General features: G+C 48.9%; 7 protein-coding genes across 7 annotated transcripts; 1 reads left to right on the top strand and 6 right to left on the bottom strand.

The window, feature by feature from the left end:
* Window positions 1-1,725: 1,725 nt before the first annotated feature.
* Window positions 1,726-3,324, bottom strand: GLAREA_04640 (uncharacterized protein; the record flags this gene model as incomplete). The annotated part of the gene is made up of 1 exon (XM_008087017.1): window positions 1,726-3,324. The coding sequence occupies one exon, from the start codon at window positions 3,322-3,324 to the stop codon at window positions 1,726-1,728; it is 1,599 nt and encodes a 532-aa protein (XP_008085208.1).
* Window positions 3,325-4,201: 877 nt separating this feature from the next.
* Window positions 4,202-6,769, bottom strand: GLAREA_04639 (C-terminal (heme d1) of cytochrome cd1-nitrite reductase; the record flags this gene model as incomplete). Its single annotated transcript, XM_008087016.1, has 2 exons — window positions 4,202-6,627; window positions 6,751-6,769. The coding sequence occupies 2 exons, from the start codon at window positions 6,767-6,769 to the stop codon at window positions 4,202-4,204; spliced, it is 2,445 nt and encodes an 814-aa protein (XP_008085207.1).
* Window positions 6,770-7,350: 581 nt separating this feature from the next.
* GLAREA_04638 (uncharacterized protein) lies at window positions 7,351-9,754 on the bottom strand (the record flags this gene model as incomplete). The annotated part of the gene is made up of 2 exons (XM_008087015.1): window positions 7,351-8,889; window positions 9,029-9,754. 2 exons carry the CDS (start codon window positions 9,752-9,754, stop codon window positions 7,351-7,353), a joined length of 2,265 nt encoding a protein of 754 aa, XP_008085206.1.
* Window positions 9,755-11,773: 2,019 nt separating this feature from the next.
* On the bottom strand, window positions 11,774-12,091 carry GLAREA_04637 (uncharacterized protein; the record flags this gene model as incomplete). The annotated part of the gene is made up of 1 exon (XM_008087014.1): window positions 11,774-12,091. One exon carries the CDS (start codon window positions 12,089-12,091, stop codon window positions 11,774-11,776), a length of 318 nt encoding a protein of 105 aa, XP_008085205.1.
* A 106-nt stretch (window positions 12,092-12,197) lies between these two features.
* GLAREA_04636 (NAD(P)-binding Rossmann-fold containing protein) lies at window positions 12,198-12,776 on the top strand (the record flags this gene model as incomplete). The annotated part of the gene is made up of 1 exon (XM_008087013.1): window positions 12,198-12,776. The coding sequence occupies one exon, from the start codon at window positions 12,198-12,200 to the stop codon at window positions 12,774-12,776; it is 579 nt and encodes a 192-aa protein (XP_008085204.1).
* Window positions 12,777-13,038: 262 nt separating this feature from the next.
* On the bottom strand, window positions 13,039-13,821 carry GLAREA_04635 (MFS general substrate transporter; the record flags this gene model as incomplete). The annotated part of the gene is made up of 1 exon (XM_008087012.1): window positions 13,039-13,821. One exon carries the CDS (start codon window positions 13,819-13,821, stop codon window positions 13,039-13,041), a length of 783 nt encoding a protein of 260 aa, XP_008085203.1.
* Window positions 13,822-13,874: 53 nt separating this feature from the next.
* On the bottom strand, window positions 13,875-14,374 carry GLAREA_04634 (MFS general substrate transporter; the record flags this gene model as incomplete). The annotated part of the gene is made up of 2 exons (XM_008087011.1): window positions 13,875-13,973; window positions 14,027-14,374. The coding sequence occupies 2 exons, from the start codon at window positions 14,372-14,374 to the stop codon at window positions 13,875-13,877; spliced, it is 447 nt and encodes a 148-aa protein (XP_008085202.1).
* Between the last annotated feature and the right edge of the window lie 34 nt (window positions 14,375-14,408).

The following is a 14,408-nucleotide window of genomic DNA, read 5'->3' as shown; positions in this document are numbered from 1 at the left end:
GTTATCATTTAGACTTAAACGTATAACAGCTGTAACCAACAGCCATACCACTAGAGGCTAAATAGACTCGAGATCACGAGGTACAATACCGAGGTGTAACATTTCCCGCTAAATCTTGAGAGCATCCTGAGCACGTCATAGAAGTTCTGAGAATATGCAACTTTAAGTCAATCCGTTTGCTTGATGGGTCCCTTGTTAGGTCAAAGAAAAAGAAAACGATCATCCCAAAAGGCTGGGAGATAATCTCACAATCACTAGTCACTCGAATTTCATATAATTAGCGCAGGGACCAACTCAAAATTCATAGTCTACATCGAACCCCCATCGCTTTGAAATCTACATCTCTAATAGTAGTTTAAACGAAACTTTACACAGAAATTCCAGAATTCCTCGAGGCAACATCGCAGCTAGTTGCTACTCATCTTCGTTAACGAGTAGTTTTAACCCTTACAACGGTTCAGACGCCAGCACCATTCAATTTTTATAAAGTCGGTAACTGCGGCGATTGCCCACTTTCCGTAGCACGCATCGGGACAGGATATCCTGATAATCTAAAACTCGAGAAATGGGTTTGCGAATCAAATTATATTACGAAGCTGGCGGGTAATACAAGTCCTGAAATCGACTAAATCATGGTGCCGGAGCTGATGTTCTCCATAGTATCATATTGGTTTGGCTAGACGTTCTTCAACAGGATATATTTGGTGTTTGTTGCCTCATCTTCAAATCACCAGCATATGCACCTGTTTCCGATGCAGAGGCGGCTACATACCACCTGGCAGAAGGCAATTAGGGTTAAATTGTTTGGATATCTTGTGTGCACTGATCCGAAGGTATGTACATTTCTGTTTCAACTGAATGTTCCCATATCTCCCGTGGTTAGCGACTCGTTGAGCAGGTTCGGGTACCTGCAACAGTGAATAGGTTAAAGCTGAGGTACATACCCCATATTCGGACGATAACAGTAGAAAGCTTGTTAATATAAACTCCTTGGTCGAAACCGAATAGACGAGCCATGTGTTTCACGCACTTCAATGCTCATAATAATCGAAAGGTCTAGGCTTACGTTATCGTGGGACTTTCTTCTAAGTGTGTGTGGGGTTTTTCATGTTTTTCATCGTGTCGCGGTGGGTCTCGTAATATATGAAAGCCTTCCAACTCTCGGCGGTTCAGTGACTTGCAAAAACCCAAATAGTATACCTGCCCTGCATTAGTTTGAGCCTTCAATGCTCTCCCAGAGCTCTCGAATGAAAGAGGATGGAATGAATATGGCGAGCGGTGTCCAACTAAGTCGGTGTTACACGGAACAAGTTGTGTCCATTTCAAAAATAATAACGGGGTAGGAAAATCCTCCTCCCCTCCCCAATAGGTCACATGATTGTGGCCAGATAGATCGTAGTTCCTCACCTATGTTTAGTATTTGATAATAGACTGTCACTTCTAGAAGGGCCCTTGAGGTGGGTAATTGATGGGTGATTATTTGCCCGCGAATTATGCTGTGACACAAGACTCACAGAGGATATGACTGCGAATATGGCTTTTGATTTCTTCATCGCCTGTCTTCCCACCGGATCACCACAGGAAAGGTGCATTTGAAAGTCTTCCTGGCCGCCTGGACGAACCGAGCTCCTCCAGCTACAAGAGCATCCTCCTTAATTTGTCCCTCACCCATGCTGTTCTGAAGAATTATCTGAATAACCCTCACGCCGCTTCGATATTCCGCTATCACAATGCCGCTTTCATACGCTCCGGAAAATCGTCAGCATACATCGCCAATAATACCTCGGAAAAATCGTCGAGTTCAATGACACGAAAACGACCATTCCATCTGCTCGTAAAAGATTTCGACCGATACTCCATGCTCAACCCATCCGACCATGCAAACAATTCAACATTCCATCCCTTTCGCAGGAAACGCTCAACCATTTTTAAGAACCCGCCAGAGTATTCTGCTTCTGCGCCGTCGCCACTAGCCAGGACAAGTGTCGAGGGTTCCTCAACATCTACCAGACTTTCTAACATCTTCATTTGTAATATTTCATCAACGCACTGCTCTTGACGAACCTGGGTTCCAGGGGTAGGCCCATCAGAGCCACTTGAATGGCCTGAGGTTGTGGCATACCCGTTTCCAGTTCCGTTTCTGTTTTTTCGAACCGGCGCTAAAGACTTCACCTTGAACACAGGTTCCAGGATGTTCAATTCGTACCCGCATTTTTCAGCGTCGTACATATGATCAGGTCGCCTTGCACGGTGGCCGTGCATTAGACCTCCATGAGACCCAGCCAAAACGCGTCGAAAGACTGGGCGGTTTCTTTCTAGTATAAAAGCTAAAGAATGAAATGCAATTGGAGGCATTTTCGGGCTGTTCCCTTTTCCAATCCCTCGAAGTTTTTTCAACTCATTGAAGAAGCCAATGTTGATATTGGAAAGATCAACGAACACGTGTAAGCCGTCTGACCGAACGTTCTCGCCCCACCTAGCCACGGCCAAGCTTGCATCGAAATCTTGCGCTAGCAATTTCTTCTCTCGCAGCTTTCTTACAAGCAGGGCCTTCTTTTCAGTGGCTGTCAGAGCGAGTCGTGGTTGTATCAAACGGGTATCGAGATAGCTAGGTGGCGTTAAAGAGAGGCTTGGTGGAGCAGCTGGGAGTATGGCGGGTATAAGGCCATGCTTCTTTGCCGACCGAAGAGTCATGTGAAACGTCGGTGTGGTGCTTCCTCCAGCAGAATGCTCCCCCCGGCTCTGCCCCATAACACTGTTGAATAGTAAATTGCCAAAGGCTCTGTCCTCCATTCGAATAAGCTTGCTCAGCTTTTCCACATCAACATCTGTAGCCGAGGGAGCAGCACTTCTTCTCCGCGTAGTCGAGAGTTCCAACCCACTGACCTCATCTTTCCATCGAACAGCTTTGTTTCTGTTGACGAAGTCGCTGAAGTCCTCACCCTCGGTTGCTTCGTCGGTATCGAGACCCTTGCCGACACCATCAGCGCCGTCCGAGGCGATTTCGGGGGCAGAAGATGGTGCGGTAGAGCCGGCTGATGAGATGGAAGAAGAGGAAGACTCAGTTGAGCCATGTCGAGAACGGTGCGGGTGGCTGCCAGTGGGCACACCACGAAATCGCCACAATCGATCGAAATCACCTAGCGAAGTCGGTTCGGATTCGGAAGGGTCATACGCGGCGACATCGAAGTTATCGGCGGCAGCATCCGTCGCGGCGTTGGGTCTGTCGAATGAGGTAGGTGACACTGTGAACGCTCGAAGCAGTCTGCGTGCAGCATCGAGGTTCCAGTCATTATTGATTGCAGTGGCGGCTTCTTCAGCCATGAGCTTGTGGACTGGAGTCTGAATTAGCGACCTGCATTGAGAAGATGATGAAGGAGGTACTCACTTTAATGTCGTGCTTGGAGAATAAGAGCTTCGATTCATGTTTGTGATGTGTGGTGATAGAAGAGGGTTGGAAGGACGCGGGATTATTTGTTGTAAGTAGAACAGACGTTGTTCGTAGACTCATCATTGACGGAACTCCCCCGCGAAACCAGTGGCGAAAGGTGGGTCCACCACAGCCGAGCCCCCCTCAAGCGCCCCTTTTGGAGACACAACCTACTGCTTCTGACGGGATGTACTTCTTCTAGGATGATAACAATTGAACCATAGGATCGATGCACTCGTTTGATTACCAAGCCAAATATCTGTCTTCGCATAATCGAAAAGGTATGTCGAAAGCCGTCGGCTCCTGTGTTAGATGCGGTATGGGAGGGCTAGTTGTCCGACTCAAGTTCCGGTTCTGAGGTGCGAGAAGCGTGGCAAGAAGGTAGAAAATGAGTTTCACTTGGAAAATAACTACTAAGGTAGAACTTTGCATTCTTTGTCTGCAGCTAAGTGCGTGCGGTCCATTTGTGAGAAAGCTCCGTAGTCTGCTCTAAAGCTCTTTGCGGCACGTGATGCCAAGAGCGCAAGGAGCCGAAATCAAAGGGAAACAAAGGGGGTATTGTGATTTCTTACTAAATTCATCAAGGTCTTCCTGCATACCGCCTCCAGTCGGCCCATCGGACTCAGATTTCATCGAATGTGCTTACAGACAATTTAGGAAAACGTCTCCATAGTCGCCCACCATCCCGCAACCAAGCATAAAAGTAAGAACTCCTCCCAAATCATCATGAAATCATAAATTACCATCCATCCCAAGACATCTTCAATGATACTAATAAGGGGATTCAACGATATCGTCCTTGCCCAGCTTATAGTTTGAACTCTCTCTCGTGCCTAATCGGCCAGCATCGCTTCTCCGGCCGCCGAGGCGAATTTGAGCAGGATTCATAATGCTCTCCCTTGTGGGCTTCTTGAAGGATTGCTTAGCCACCATATTAACTTCATTCGGCAAAGCAACGATGACATTTTTGTCGCTGCCGTATTTGAAATTATCAGCTTTCACTTCCTCAGCGTAACGCTTAATACTGTATGGATCTTTACTGCCGCGGAGAACCTTCTTCATGTTCCAGGTGACAATGAAAGGTCCCGTTGCAGTGATGATAGAGGTCTCTGAGATGCCTTCACCAGTGTTAAAGCGAGCAGTTGTGAATGACAGCGGTGCACCAGTTTCGTGTTGAAACTGGGCGACGTGAGATGGGGTCAGACCAAGTCGGCGAGGCTGGGGTTTAGAGTCTTTGCCAAACGACTTCTCGAAACCCAACTTGCCCTCATTCTTCCCGGTTTTCTGCAGAGCGTCGATGAGGAGTAGATATGTTCTGCATGTTGCTAGAACCCATCTCCCGTCAGCACTGACATCGAGACCAATAATTGGTTCACCAAGAGCCGGAATGTGAGTTTTGGCGTTGATGCCGAGGCGATCGAACATACGAATGTCACCTTTGTTGCTAGCAACTGCAATGTATCCCTTATCGGTTGTTGCTGCAGCGGAGAAGTCGTTTTTGGAAACATATTGCTTGAGTTCAGAGTCGACAAGCTTGTTGCCAGCTAGACGGGGATCAATGCGGTACAAGGCATTTCGAGATAAGCCCAGGAACGTTTGCTCCCCAGTCATCTGAGCAAACTTGCTCTCGGGTGCAAATGTGTTGACGGGTATATCGTCGTGCACCTTCCACTCGTCCACAATCTTTCCGTACTCCAGATCCATTCGGTAGAGGGAATTTGGATCGCCTTCATTTTGTAAAATCATATTGGTGTCTTCTGCGTGCAACATAACCTTCTTAGGGTTGAAGAGTTTGCCACCTGGTGTTTCAACCTTTGAGATGTTTGTTGAGAATTCCAGATTGTTGTTTGGTGTATGCTTGAATACTCCTATTTTTGATCCTCGAACGACAAAAGACCGGTCGTGTTTGTATCCAACTGCCAGCTGTGAGTTCACATTTCCGTCGTCCGGAACTCCTCCGATGTCATCGTCCTCCTCATCGGTATCGTACTCCTCTTTTCGCTGAGCATCGTCTTCTAGCTCCTCTTCTTCATATTCTTCTTCCTCGGCTGGGTCTTCCGCATCGTCCATTGCTAAATCCTGGAAAGCTTCGAGAACATAGTCGCGATCGTCGTCCTTCGTTTTGTTCCATTTTATCTCATTCAACTGCTCCCACAAGGCCTGCATTAGAGCTTCTTGGAACCGCGTCAATGTCGCCTCATCTTTGAACCGCAATAGCCAAGAGTATGCATCGCCATTTTCGGAATAGGCGTTGAAAATGCAAGACAAATATTCGAAGCTGAAGACTGGGTTAATGTCTGCAATGATGCTTTGTCCAAGCCAATCCCGGTCTTTGCTAGCAATTTGCAGCCAATAATGCCAGTTACCAACCTCCGACACCGTGGCGGATACAGCAGCATCCTGAATAATGAAGGAGCCAGATTGGAAGTCGAATAGATGAAGCTCTCCAGACTCCTCCCCAAGAATAGATCGTGGCTCGGGGTGGGCAGCCACTGGCGGTGCTGCCGTAGGCCCTTCGTCGATTGGAGAAGGTGACCGCTGCTTCCTCGATCTCAGAGGAGAGACATCTCGCTTCAAAGCAGAGTCTGCTGTACTTCTAGCGTTGAGAGGCATCGTGTGAACAGGCGAGAGTGTTTCCGGACTATAAGATGGGCTCTGTACAGGGCTCGCACTGGGTATCGGAGGTTCGTCGACGAAGGTAAATTGCGCAAGATCTTGCGTGGTGGCGGTTGTGTGGTTCTTACGATGCTTCCGCTCGTACTGGCAGCGTACAGCGGTAAGTTCAAAGGCTTGCACTTGAGCTTCTTCCACCGATGTGTCGCAAACGAATTCGTAAAGATCTCCTGCGTCGCCACTTAGATCCCGCCAGGCTAGAACCTTTTCTCCCCCTTCGCGGATCTCTGATCGGAAATGAAGCTCCTCGTCGAGCAGAAACGTTTTCTCGTCTCGTTCCCCAGCCAACGTAGCTGATTCAGCGTCTTCCTCGTCCAAAAGTTCCTCTTCGCCTTCCTCGTATGCTCTCTGTATAACAAGTTGGTATTGGAATTCCTGGTTCGTCTTCCGAATTCGTGCGGCACCGTCTTTGAATATAAGCTCTGAATAACCTTTCATAGACCGCGGGCGAACAAGATAAAGTTGTCCCTGAGCAATTTCGATCATGGATTCCTTGGACCCGTCCCCAAAAATGAGTTTCCCCACTGTGTTGAATGTTAGCAGAGTAGCGGCAGCCAGAGGCGCACTTCGACGGGAAATAGTTTGTGGTTTGCTTTCGACGCGATCAATGGCGGGGAAAATGAAACCATAAACAAGGCTAAACTAACCATTTCGGAGAACGAACATTCTTGATGCAGTCAATGTTCTCCGGCGGAGGGAAACAAGTAGAAAAGCTTCAAGAGTCTGTGGGAGGATTTGCTGCTTTGGGGCACGTAGGGTGCAGGTGGTGATATGATGCCAAACGACAGGAATATCTTGCTTTTGAATATTGGAGGGGAACTGCACAAGTAGGCAACCCACGTCGCGACTCCACAATGTGGCGGGAGCCAGCGTCACGTGTTTCATGCACCCTGTCAGTGATGTGGCTTGTCTTGGGGCGAATCAAGTCACCAATAGGTAGGTACCAGATAAAGCAAGACCACGGGTGGTGAAGTAAGAAAGCAAAAAGCAAGTTAGATCGGAACCAACTAGATTAGGCATGTGAGTTGCTTCCACCATCTCGTGATTGCTTCAAATCTTGTCGTTCATCAACTATTAATACCTCTCAATTATTGCAATGTTGCCAAAATAAGCCTAAAACTCCTCCCACAACTCCTATCATATGTCATGGTATTCCCATTCTTTGGGAAGTGTATACCCCCTAAACGCCTGTTCCAAAATTTCCACTGAGCCCAGCAGAGTACCAGCAATATAATTCCCGTATGTTTTCAATATGTATTCCCAATTTTGAATCGTAAATCCCCAGCAATATCGCTCATCTCCGCCATGCTTCCCTGCTCAGCATGATCTACCCCTTTTCTAGCAAGAATCTCTTTATAGGCCCAGCCCTTTCTCTCTCTGATAGTTCGGACGCCACTTCCACTAACAGTGATGTCTCCCGACACAGTCTTCGCATGTACAGAACCCTCCCAGCCGCTGGGGTAGACGACGGCTACGCTTGCGGAGTTGGAAGTGTGCTTTGACTGAAGAGTACGAAGTTTCTTAACTGAAAGTATAGCTGAGTGTCGATAGAGGGCTCGGGTGGGCGGGATGGTCAGGTATGGCTCATGATCGCCGATTGGATTGTAGAAGTCTGGTGCTGGAGTTGCTTTACCGACAGTTTGTTCTGCCGATGAAATGCGAGCGATGAAAATGGGATCAAGAACTTCGACATCAGTACTACCGCTCACGGTATGTGTCTCGAAGCGGCAAGGATATATGACGCTTCCTGAGTCTTCTGAGGGTATGATGGGTAAAGTGCGTAGTTTCAAGCTTCCCGTGGTGCTTTTGAAGCTTCCCAATGATCCAAGATAGAAAAACCCTCTGATGGCTCCCGAATTCGAGTGCACATTCGTAATATAATTGCGAGGCGGGATGATATAATCGGGATTGACCTCGCTTGCGACAGGTACACTTATCTGAATCGATCCGGACGCGGTTTGTACCTCTAAATCAGCTGGAGCTGGGGCATCTGGAAGCACCTTTTGCGGAAGTACCCCAACGCTGATAGATCCAGATTGCGAAGAAAGTCCTAGGAAATCCAAGAGTGGGTACACGCCATTTATTTCGCCAGTAACAGTCTCTACCAAGATTCGACGGGATGCAAATGGATGTATTGGGTCGGGGGTGGATAAGCTCAAGAGCAGATCTTGGGTGTAGGTCTCCGAGCCATCCATTACTACAGGCAAATGCGAGCGGGCTATTTTTTCAACAGGTAGCAACGCCATGTCTTCCAACAGGGGGAACCAAATATCACCACTTATTGAAGCGATCTTGGTTTCACCAGACACATTGATATCAATGTCGTCGATAATCCTGGTATCAAGTGAAATACTTCCTAAGCTAATGTCTTCAAATACAGCACCTTCTGGGACCCAAGCAGTGATCTCAAGTGATATACAATGTGATATTGAGGGGTCGAGATCCGCGTATTTGGGAGTACTGATCTTGAGGATCCGTGAAGATTCATCCCAAGTTCGCACGACCTGTAAAGCAGAGTCACTGACGTGAACGTTAACTGTGAAATGTGGCCGATCGCCGTGCTCAAACGATTGATTGAGCGCCCGCATTCTGATTTCTCCTGTGGTTTGCACTCTTGCTAATCGTCGAGACCGGTCATTATCGTGAGTGATTTGCAGGACTTTCAAGTCGCCACCGACTGGAAATTCGTACACGACGGGGTCCCTCCGAATTGTGGCCGATGAACAATACGGACCGGTATCATCAAGTAGCCTCTCTTTGGTCGGTCTACCTAAACGTGGTGAATTCTGAAGAATTGACATTAGCATCTAAAAAGCCAATGCGCACTCATTCGCACATGAGTTGGTCAGATGAACATCGGCCATGAAGGCCGAAACAACCAGAAGGAACAACAGAGTACGTATGCATAGGGGTCGGCAAACTCACGTTGGTTTTGACATGAAACAGCGTAACAATCGTTCCAACTAACGCAATAAATACGACCGCAAGAACGAATACACGCTTAAGGGCAGTACTCCTGGACGGCTTCACACTCTCATCTCCCCTGAGGGGTGTCCTCTCGTCGAGATTCCCCCCAGCTTCTCCGCCCATGCTTTCTGGCGTCCGTAAGGGAAGCAGAAATCCGCGTTCTAGTTGAGGTTGTTCTGAGAACGTACTATATCTCCTAGGTGATTGGGGCTCCTGAAGAGGCCGCGACGAAGCATCACTTGGAGTGTATCTAGAGGAAGTGGGTTGAAATACGGGGTTTGGAGTAGGGTTGCGCGTATAGGCCGGGGGAGGGCCACCCATTGCTGCTTGCTCATTAGGTTCTCTAGAGGGCTCGAGGGAAGGCCCAGTCTCCGTGTGTCTTGGGAGAGGAGTAGCATTTGACATGGTATCTTCCACTGACATCGCATGTGGCCCTAAGGGAGGGAACTGCGAAAGAGCGGGATGATTCGCCGCTGTTGACGGTCTTGGGGTCCCTCGAGCGTTTGGTATAGGAACTAGCACCTTCGGTTCTGGTGTTTTGTCGTCTTGAAGCTGCGGGTCGTGAAGCATCGCACGGGGGGCCATCTCCCCGCGATGGAAATATCCATTCGTGGGAGTCAATTCTTCACTAAAAGATTCTCCATCTGAATCGTCGGCCGAATACAGATTGTCGGAAACGGGCATCTTGCAACTCCGAGTCGCAGCCTAAAAAGGGTGCCCACGCGTTGCACAGCGGGAAAGCGAAGATGCTTGCCTCCAAAAAGCGATGACCACGAAGGAGCGAGAAGCCTCGAAGAGTTGAAAGAAAGATACAGGTGCTCCGCAATGTGAGTGCTCCTGTCAGCACTGGCGCGATGCAGTCATTACGCTCTGGGGCCGCGTGGGCTGTGCCAGAATGATGCCTGGTTGAGCTGATCGCCAGTTCCAGCCGACGAGGGTGGGATTGCCACGTGACTTGGTATCTGTCAGATATTTCCTTGTTGATCTCGTTCTGCCGCGGCTGCTGTTGTTTCTACTTACCTAAAACAAAAGAAACACAGCCCTATTACCTAAATCTGTAATAGCACATGCTCAAACGGATTGGTGTATCGATAGGTCACGTTTCTAGAATGTCGACCCACACAGGATAAATAAGATCTTTGACGACCTCGAGACTTCTCGGGCGGGGCATCTTGAGCTTACCTAGGTACAGGTAGTTATCAAGATAGATAAAGTCCTCCGTTAGTTTACTCGTTGCAGTTATACATGCGGAGAGCGGGCTTTGATCGCAGGGATGGTGACTTTGATGCCATCAATGACCAATGGATGGTTACCTACCTACCTAGACGCAGGATGATTAGTTGGATGTAGAGGTGGGCTTGCAGTAGGCACGCTTCTCAAAGCAACCAGTGCTTAGTCACGTGACTTTACAACAGGTCTTGAAATTATCTTTTGGTTTTGATCTTCGTAACTCCTTTCAACCATTCGTAAGGGGTGTTCACCCCTTCTTCCAGTTTGTATGATCATGTTTCGAAACGCCGCTCCCCATTTCGGAGTTTCGGCATCTTGTAGTTGTGTTGAAACATTACCTTGAAACATTACCAGGTCGAGAAGGGAGGAGATTATCTTCAAATGAATCTCCATTCGGGAACAACAAAGAAAACTGTTCAATACATCTTGACTCTGGTAGCGGCGTACGACCTCGAGAACGAACGGAATGAAGACGGGGTTGATGCGACAGGTTCTGTGAGCCATAAGATCAAGTTCCGTAAAAGAAACTGCGGTGCTTGAAGAAACCATTTTCAAGTTGTATAAGACCATCGTCGCATGTTGCCTGCCGCCTATTTCGAGAATACCAAGAAACAAACACCCAAAGACCTCGAGTCTCGTTCAGCCGCAAGATATTTTGGAGAAGCATGGAGAACGCACCGGTCCGCTGCTAAGCCAAGTGCTTCAGGCGGATACTGAGCAGAATCGTAATCTGTACCAATACCCGACATCCACATGAGTGGTGGCAGAGCTCATCACGGCATGAACATAGCTGCTGAACAACCTGTGCAAGCGGGACGTGGCGGAAGATCACTATTACTGGTGCGGTGCACGCTTTCGATGGCTTGCTAACCCGACCTCGAGTAGCATTAAGACTTCACAACTAAATCATAGGTGACACGACCGTTCGTAAAACAGAGACTGGTCATGGAACGGGACTGATTGTGATGTGGTGTATTGAGATACAACAGCAAATGCCAACCCGTCCTTGAAATCCGACTGCCGGGGCATCCTGCGTCCTCGTACGAAGACGAAATTACGTCCTCATACACCTCATACACCTCAGACTGTTTATTACACGACCGTATGCGCGAAGCCAGCCATGTGTTGTCTCATCACTCGCAGCAGAGCGTGAGTGGGTTGGAGAAGCGACACCGGGGCAGCCAGACGTTCTGTACAGAAAGTACGAGTGTGAGTTTGGATTTGCCCTATAAATACACCTGATTAGCAAGGGCGGTGCCGTACGAAGGGGAAAATACACCAATGCGACCAAAACGACGATCGTACAAAACAAAGGAAGACTGAGAAAAGTTTGTACCCGCAGACTCTGGCTGTATAAATCTGTTGCGGCCTGCTCAACGATTCCCTTGTCCGTACAATTCCATATTCTGTGTCTCTCGGTTCAATACTTGGATCTTAGACTCCCGAGGTCTATACATTCCATTGTCTCTCGGCTCATACTTGGATCTTGCCTCTAGACTCTATATCTACACCCATCTCACTATGGCGTCGACGCAATCGGCTCCCATCACGAAAGTCCTCCTGGTCGGAGCAAACGGCACCCTTGGTAGATTCATCCTCCAAGCCCTCCTCCACGCTGCATGCTTCGAGGTCTCCCTGCTGCGTCGCTCCATGGATGCTTTGTCTCCGGCGGGCGCGGCCGTGAGGGACGTCGTGGTCTCGCCGGCCATGTCTCGAGAGGAGCTCGTCGCGGCCTGCGAGGGCCATGACGCCGTCATCACCGCGTTCCAGATCCACGACGTCACTCACCATCTGCGCCTGGTCGAGGCCGCCTTCGTGGCCGGTGTCCGTCGCTACATTCCGGCCGACTTCGGGAGCTGTGAATCCTCAAGCCCGCAGGCGCTGCACTATTTTCCCCATGTACGGCAAAAAGATCCGACTACGAAGAAAGCTGGAAGAACTCGCCGACAAGGCCATCAGCGAAGACAACCCGTTCACGTGGACATCGATTGTCAACGGGCACTTCTTCGACTACGGGCTCGAGGACGGGCTTCTGCATTTCAACCTTGACACGCATGTAGCGCAGCTTCTCGACGGAGGCAGCATTAGGGCGTCCACGTCGACGCTGCCTCGTGTGGCCGAGGCGGTGGTGCGGGTATTACAACGGCCCAACGAGACACGCAACCGTGCCATCTACGTGCAGAGCTTCTGCCCGACGCAGCTCGAGATACTCGCAGCATTGGAGCGCGCGACAGGCACCCAGTGGCGTACGGAACACATTGACTCCAAAGCGTACCTCGAGGAAAACAGCAAGCTGCTAGCGACAGACTATCACAAGGCTAGTTTTGGGATTGTCTTTGTGCTGGGAACCACGGATGCAGACTGGACGCAACGGGAAGGGTTTGCGATGGAGTTGCTTGGACTGAAGGACGAGAATCTTGACGACGTGGTGGCTGCCGTGGTAGCCAAGAACAGGGCAAAGGCCGATGCTACATAGTTTCCGTTTCGATAGTACCAATCATTCCATGACCATTTCTTCCGTTGAACCGTGGTCGATAACAAGGAGGCGGCGACACTTCGAGGAAAATTGTCTCCGGTGTTTTAAAACAGCACTCTATATGCGTAGTATCAACGGCACTTGTTCATTTATGAATGGCACCCTTTTCTTTTGATACATGATCGGCGTGCGTGGTGCGACTCCAAAGTCATAATTGTAAGTTTGCAGCTGGATTACAATAGTTTCCTTAAATCCACCACCTTCACCATTTCCAGTCCCCAATGATTGAAAAAGCTAATACGGCTGTGATCCCAGAAATGACTGAGAACACAACACCCATGAGTCCATAGCCAATCGTGCCCCATAGAATTGCCCCTACAGTGGGACCAATTGTTAGCCCTCCAAAGAAGAAAAGGCAATTGAATCCATATAGTTGAGCGTAGGGTCCATGTTCTCCAAATAATCCGGGATTAGACGCCTCGTACCTTTTCGTGATATGAACTGCTTCCACAAAAGCCGGCGTACTGACCATTGACAACCCAATACCATTTAATGCCAGAATAATGCAGAACAAGGCGATGTTAGCATCTCCAACAAACAATTTCCGTGAAGGCAGACCCAGGAGAGCGAGACACGGGACTAAGAAGGCAAATCCGACGGTTGCCACAGTCCTTGTCCCATACTTGTCTACCGACTTACCCACCGCATGGCTAAGTGTGAGGTGTGGCACAAAGAGTGCTATGAAAAGGAGTCCGACCTTTTGAGATGAGAATTGGAACAGAGACTGTGCTTCGATTGGCACAGTAGCGTCAAAGATCCCTCTAAACGAGGCTTGAACTAAAGTCAGCACGAATGCCACTGTAAACCTTGGTTCGCAAAAGCAGTAAAGCAATGGCACTCTTCGCGCCAGACTGCCAACTTCTCCATGGATCTTGTAACCCTCGTTGTCAATAGAAGGCAGCAGAGCTTCATCTTCACGAGCATCTGCTTCGTCACAAACTGCTCTCCTCGACTCACCAGCACAGGCCACCTTGTAAGCCGCCATTGTCTTCTTGTCGAGAACGAGAATCCGCAAAATAACGTCAACTCCTAGAATTCCTATTGCAACTCCGAAAACTCCAGTGATCCCAACTTTTCGTATAGTACTCCTCCTACAACCGGGGCAGTGACTTCGCCAACAGAAATGACGGCAAAAATCTGAACATGTTAGCTAAATTCTGTCAATGTTTCGAGGGCAGGGAGATGCCTACTAGACCGAGCACCTGGCCAATCTTTCGGGGCGAGGTTGTATCCTGAACCATAGCAAGGCCTGTCGTCCAAACGACTGGGGCAGCTATCCCTTGAACTAATCTTGCAATGATCAAGACAGAAATACTCTGTCCAAATGCCAGTGCGGTTGTAGCGAACAACTGTAATAATAGCCCGGCAAGAAAAGGTCGTTGTCGAGTGCCAATCTTATCCGTAATCCATCCAATCGGAATGGCAAATATAAGGGACGGCGCTGCATACGCCACAAGCAAACTAGAGGTATATGCTTGAATGTGGTTGTCTGGAATAGAAAGGCGATCTTGTAGTAGGAATGGTAATATTGGTACCATAATGCCGTAAAGAAAAAGGTCTGTGAAGAGGCCG

The sequence above is a fragment of the Glarea lozoyensis genome (genome assembly GCF_000409485.1).
Source record: "Glarea lozoyensis ATCC 20868 chromosome Unknown GLAREA5, whole genome shotgun sequence".
Classification (NCBI taxonomy): domain Eukaryota; kingdom Fungi; phylum Ascomycota; class Leotiomycetes; order Helotiales; family Helotiaceae; genus Glarea; species Glarea lozoyensis.
This window is presented reverse-complemented; position numbering and strand designations above follow the sequence as displayed.